The following is a 5,637-nucleotide window of genomic DNA, read 5'->3' on the forward strand; positions in this document are numbered from 1 at the left end:
CGGCTGGGTGCCCTCCACAAGGGGCCGGCGAGGGGAGAGACAAAGCCAGCGGCCTCGAGGTGTCCACGGTGCGAGGGAATAAAAGTCGGATTTGATACACAGCTGTGAAAAGCGCTGGTTTATCTGGGGTGGGGGGGGCAGAAATTGGCCCCCTCCAAGAGCTCCAAAGCCCCCAACCCCCTGCCCCGTCCACTGCACTCAGTCTCCAAGCCGCAAATCGTGGCTCAGCCTGATTACCTCGATGGGCTTGTTGGGAGCTGGTTTCCTGGTGCCGCTCAGCGAGGGGCTGGGGCGATGCCAATGGGGAACCCCCATCACAGACAGCCCACCCAAAAACCTGCGCTGAGACCCCACCCAACTCACTTCATGCCCCTTTGGGCTGCCCCCCCCATCGCCAAGGCCCCCTCTTTGCCCCACCGCAGATTGAATTTCTTGGCGTCACCCCTTGCGCTCCCTCATCTTCCCCACTTCGGGCCGGGGGCGAGCGCCGGGGCGGGCACCGTGCTGCAGCTGGAGGATGCCATTGTCATGGAAACCTTTTAGCCGTAGAGTCATTCAGTAAGTCATCGTTTCATTTGTTAAAAGAGGAAAAGATGGGGTGGGAGGGGGAAGCTATTTTATTAATATCTAACAATTTCATCCCAAAATGCCAGCAGGGAAGTTAATGGCAACGGCTGGGCTGAGGTAGGTCTGCGGCTGCTGGTTTTTGGTGCTTTCCTCTGGAGAAGCAGCTTCCCAGCATCCCTGCTTGTTGCGAAATCCTCGTCTCCCCCGTTCCTGGCAACAGGTGGAAATCATAGGGAAAAAAAAGTGAAGAGCTCCCCTTTTAATACCTTCACCTACAGCTGCAGCTCTCCCTGAGCCAGGGAACCCCGTGCACCATAAAACCTTCCTAGTTACAGGTCTTCAACTTAAGGTATAAAGGCTTGAACGACTGACAGTAAGACTTACCTGTTTTTTTTTCTTTTTTTTTTTTTTTTTTGCAGTCTCCAAAACACCTCACGAAATCCCAGCACAGGTCGGGGGGATGGCAGCAAGGGGAGGAAGCACCCGAGGCCCTGCGGATGCCACAGCAGGTGACAGCCAAGGGTGCGGGGTCTTGGGAAATGAGGGGGTTTTTGCCCATCAGATCAGCTGCCCTCAGGGAGAGGGTAGGAATGGTGCTGGGGAGCTTATTTTTGCTTTAAAACACTAGGGCATTAAAATTGCAGTGCAACAGCTCACAAGGCTGCCAGGAAGGTGGCGAGGGGACGGCTGGAGCATCCTGGAGCCGCGGGACGGGTGCCCGGACCTCTGCTTTCTGTGCTTTTTGCAGCCTTCGGGCCAGGCTGATGCTCCCCTGCCTCCTCCCTGGCTGTGCCCGCTGCTCCTGCAGCTCCTCCGGCTCCCCGGAGCCTCGGCCGCAGCCCACAGCTGGGATCAGACAGGTCTGCCCGGATTCATCTTCCCGCTCCTCACACTGTTCCCTTTAATTTAAATTCACCTGGAGGTATACACAAGGCTTCTAAATCAGCTGATGCCCACCAAAGTCTAAATATCCTTTTCCTACCACCCACCACCCCACTTAATTTCCTGCGGGCTCCCCTACCCTGTCCCCGCGGAGCCTCTTCCCCAAGCCTTCGCCCTCGCTCCGTGCAGCCCCCCCGGGCGCCCCGCAGCCGAGGGAGCGGGGTCCTGCAGAAGGAGCTGGGGTCGGGCGACGAGAAGCAGCTTAAAATTTCCTCGGAAGGCAGAAGAAATAATTTTGCACAGCCCCAACCAGGAATGAGAAATGAAAGTTCACGCTTCAGCAAGCACGTCTGCCTGCAAAATTTATTAAATTTAGCAATGCTAATGGACTAATTAAAATACATTAGCATGACGATTTCATGCCTTTGCTGATCAGTGTCGAAGTAAACAGGCAGAGTGAAACCACATGAGCTACGATGGAAATTCATCACCCGCATCCCCACAGAAGCTCCCAGGACAGCGTGGCGGCGTTAGCAGCCATCCCAGCTTTTCCCTGATGTGAGGAGCTCTCGGTGCCCGTGGAAATGCCCGTGGAAGCGCCCAGCACGTGCTGTAGCCGCAGGGGCGCGCGGTCAGCCGGGCCTCCCCGGCTTGCGGGGCTCCGCGCCTTAGCGCCGGGGTCACGGTGCTGCAGCTCGCGGGGCTGCGTGGCTCCGTCGCCCTGCAAAGCAGAGCCCGACTCCGTTCAACCCGTACCGCGTGCGGGGGAAATTCCTTCTGCCATCCAACCTGGCTGATGGGCAGAAAATCTCCTGCAGCCGAAATAAGGACTTAGGCAAAAGATTTGCCATAGACTGTTTCCAGGATGCGTCGCTACCTGCCCCCATGGCCTTGGACCACCGGTCTCCATAAATCCCCAGGCAAAGCTCCAACATTTATTTCCAGTGCTATCGATCCACCGACAATGTCTTACTCTGGTTCCTTCCTTTCTTTTCCACCGAACGCGCTCTGATGGATGGCGGTGGGGGAGACTGGCCGCTGCTCGGTGCTCTGTTATCGAAGCGCTGCTTTTCGTTGTCTTGGACAACGAGCTGCTTGTTCGCTCCAGCCAGCCAGGGACCTGATTAGCCAGAAAATTAGGATTTAAAATTTAATATTGTGCTTTTTAGAATGAGCTGGGTGGGGTTTTTTTCTGTAATTTTTTACTGGAGGACTTCTTGTAAGAGAATGCCTACGGATGGGAAGAGAGGAGTGATCAGGACAGCGCCAAGAATGAAGTCAACAAACTGGAGAGAAAATCCAGTTTCCCCGTCCACACCAGCACTGCGAGGGGCATCGCTTTCTAGCACTGCCCATCCATCCTTCCTCCCTTTGTCTGTCTGTCCCTCCCCCCAGTCTGGTTACCCCTGTAACTCTGGTGCATCGCTGGAAACCTCACCGAATCCCAATCCAAGTTTTACAGCCTCGGCTTCTCCTTGCTGGGTCAGGACCGCGGGTGAAGGGAGGTTTCCTGTCGGGAGCAGAACAGAGAAGCAGCTGAATCCCGATGGATTCATCGCCCCGGCTCATCCTGGCATCACCTAGGCATCGCCCTACTTGCAGCAAGGATGTCAAACACTACAGTTGTTTCCATGATCAAAAAGGCTCCGATTGGAGCAAATTCTGGGCTTTTCCTTAAGGAAAACACCTGCTGGTTGTGGAGATTTTTCACAAACCCCTTCCTCGGCCCAGCCACGTGCTCCTTTTGCATTTCCCTCGGCAGGGAGCGCAGCCCGAGCTCCGTGTTTACCATCGGCCTCACCTCCCGCTTGGCACGTGCTCAAGTGCTCCTGACCTGCAAACACTGCAAAATGTCTACGCTAAAAAAAAAAAAAAAAAAAAAAATTACTTATAACCATTTCCACAGAATGCAGTAAATAAATAAGGGGAAAAAAAAAAAATCCCTTTTCCCTTTCTTAAACCAGGCTGCAATAAATGCAGGCCTTCAATTACTTGACGGTGTCCGTTTACCATCAGCATTACATCGGCGCATCCCTCAATCAGGGACTGCAGACTCGAGGGCACTAAAACTACACTTGGGAAAAGGAAGTAACTGCATTTTGGAGCCGGCTCCTTGCCAACTTCCCACACAGCCGATGCTGCCCGGGAGCTGACGGTGCGGCTGTTGCAGGGTGCTTTTCCCATGGGAGGTGCCAGGAGATGCCCATTCCCAGCCCCTGGGCTTGGGTGCAAGCTCCAGAGAGGAGCTGTGAAGTGTTGGGAGAAAAAGGGATGCAGCTTGTTAAAGAGAAGAGTGCCAGAAATTTTAATGTTTCCCCTTTTTACACACCTGTACGTGTGTGCGCACACACCAACGCGTGCCAAAAACATTTGCACCATCATTAGCAGGTTCTTGCAAGCCCTGTGCATGGTCCCGGACCGCTGGGGGTCTACACGGCTTCGCCCCAAATGGCACCCAAGGGTTGGGGGTCTGCGGGGACGCACACGGCGTTTCGGGCTGCGGGTCTGTGCCAGACCCTGCGTGCACAGTGGGTTGGGCTGCCTGCGGGCGTGACGGATGCTGCGAATAATGATCACCGCTGATGAACCCCTGCTGTCCTGCTGAGTAATTACAGCGCGTTTCACAGCAAGCATCATCCATCAAACACTGAGAAACACTAAAGAAAAACTAATCACATGCTGGAAGGAGAGCCCCGGCTCCCTCGCCTGCCCCTCCCTCCTCATCCTCACCTTCATCTGCCCGTCCCATCCATCCAGGCTGCTTTTTCTGCCCCATCTCCATCCTTTCCAGGGTTGGACTCCCGTCCTGAGCTGGGTCCCTGGCTTGCTCCGAGGACATGGCCTGCTCATGGCTGCTGTGGCAAGGAAGAAAAACAAAAATGCAGCTCATGGCTTTCCTCCAGCCCTCCAAGCACTGAAGCGCACGTTATGTGTATTACCCACCCGGCACCCGCCCTCTCCTCCCCACCACGGCAGCCCTCGCCCAGGGCAGTGTGGAGACCCCAGCTCCAGGGGCTGCCGATCCCAGACGCATCCCACAACGCATGGCCCAGCGAGCCAGGGCTATTTTGGGAGGCCGGAGCAGGAGAGGATTAATCCTCAGCACGGTGGCACCATTAGGTTTTGTCACCTGCTATCCATCTGCCTTTAAGGAGCTGGCTCCACGCTGCTCCTTCCCTCCCTTCGCTTTTTCTCACACAGAAAAGCCCGAGGCCAAACCCGCGCACAGCGCCCGGTGTGAGCTCCCCTGTCCTCACCAAAGGGGACTGGGACCCCCCAGGGTCTGGCTGAGTCACGCAGAGGAGAAAGCTGCCCCTGTTTTCTCCTGGAGCGTATTTGCATTGCATATATATGCTATGTCTATACAGAAAGTGCTAATTATACTTACAGACAATTATAATTAGCATGGAGGATGGAGGGAGAGCCGTCCCCTGGATGCACCTATATCTGTGGGTGTGTAGTCACTATTTGTGATCGGAAAAAACCTCATCCTGTCTGAGTGCAGAAGCAGCATTTGCCCTAAGGAGACCCGTCCCACAAATAAATGCATGTGTGTGAGCACCCACCTGTGAGTGCCCAGGGCTGGGCATGGCCCCTGCACCCCCTGGCACCCCCTGAGCCAGCGTTGCAGCGGCTGGAGGGGCACGGTCCACCCTGCTCTTGCATTTCGGTCTCCTCTGGGAGGTTTTTTGAAGGGTATATCCACAAACAAGACCCTTCTCTGGGTCTGGAATGTGACTCGTTCTTGGCCGTTACTTGCCATCCCTGCACCCGGCACCTCGACAGAAAAACAAAATTCAGAAAATTAGGAATGGTTGCAGAAATCCAACAAACTTCCCCTCCCCTTGATCAAAATCTGCTGACCTTCAGCATCGCCCCAACACTGGATAAAGAGCCGTGTCCTTGGCCTGCCAGCCTGCCGAGCCAGGGGATCTTCTTGTTTTCACTGATTTTGTTTCATCTTTTTTTGTGACTCCGAAAAGAAACACAGAGAAATGGATGGGGCAAGGCTGGTGGCTGCACCTGAAGCACTGACGACACCAAGCAACACGCACCATGTAATCAAGGGGAAATTAAACTTCTCTGCTAGAACGTTTTGCTTGCAACACTGTGAATTAATGACTGGTTTCAGGCAAAGGTGCCATCGGCGGCAGCCCCCGGGGATGCTGTCGCACCAGCTCCGGAGGG

General features: G+C 54.9%; 1 protein-coding gene across 23 annotated transcripts; it reads right to left on the reverse strand.

The window, feature by feature from the left end:
• Positions 1 to 1,794: 1,794 nt before the first annotated feature.
• Positions 1,795 to 5,558, reverse strand: LOC148055245 (uncharacterized). Of its 23 annotated transcripts, none has more exons than XR_015705648.1 (6): positions 5,314 to 5,558; positions 5,016 to 5,214; positions 4,180 to 4,304; positions 3,779 to 4,050; positions 2,888 to 3,308; positions 1,795 to 2,569 (listed from the first exon to the last, which is right to left on the reverse strand). XR_015705648.1 is itself a non-coding variant. In XM_087761629.1 (6 exons), the coding sequence occupies exons 1-6, from the start codon at positions 5,320 to 5,322 to the stop codon at positions 2,503 to 2,505; spliced, it is 744 nt and encodes a 247-aa protein (XP_087617755.1). In that variant the 5' UTR covers positions 5,323 to 5,558; the 3' UTR covers positions 1,795 to 2,502. The 23 variants fall into 23 exon arrangements, 17 of the variants coding, with proteins under 17 accessions (XP_087617755.1, XP_087617754.1, XP_087617746.1 ...); XR_015705647.1 differs by having other exon boundaries at positions 3,779 to 4,117; XR_015705650.1 differs by having other exon boundaries at positions 2,888 to 2,959; positions 3,779 to 4,009; positions 5,016 to 5,227.
• Between the last annotated feature and the right edge of the window lie 79 nt (positions 5,559 to 5,637).

Source organism: Nipponia nippon, unplaced genomic scaffold (assembly GCF_047370975.1).
Source record: "Nipponia nippon isolate SJK-2023a ecotype South Korea unplaced genomic scaffold, ASM4737097v1 scaffold_25, whole genome shotgun sequence".
NCBI classification, from domain to species: domain Eukaryota; kingdom Metazoa; phylum Chordata; class Aves; order Pelecaniformes; family Threskiornithidae; genus Nipponia; species Nipponia nippon.

Bases quoted from the DNA above. Each gene is read 5' to 3' on its own strand.
- LOC148055245 (XM_087761616.1), bottom strand. The intron at 4,305-5,015 runs GTGGGTGCTCAC...TCCTTGCCACAG, and splicing joins CCAGCCCTGGGCACTCACAG to CAGCCATGAGCAGGCCATGT. The intron at 4,051-4,179 runs GTGAGGATGAGG...GTAATTACTCAG, and splicing joins GATGGGACGGGCAGATGAAG to CAGGACAGCAGGGGTTCATC.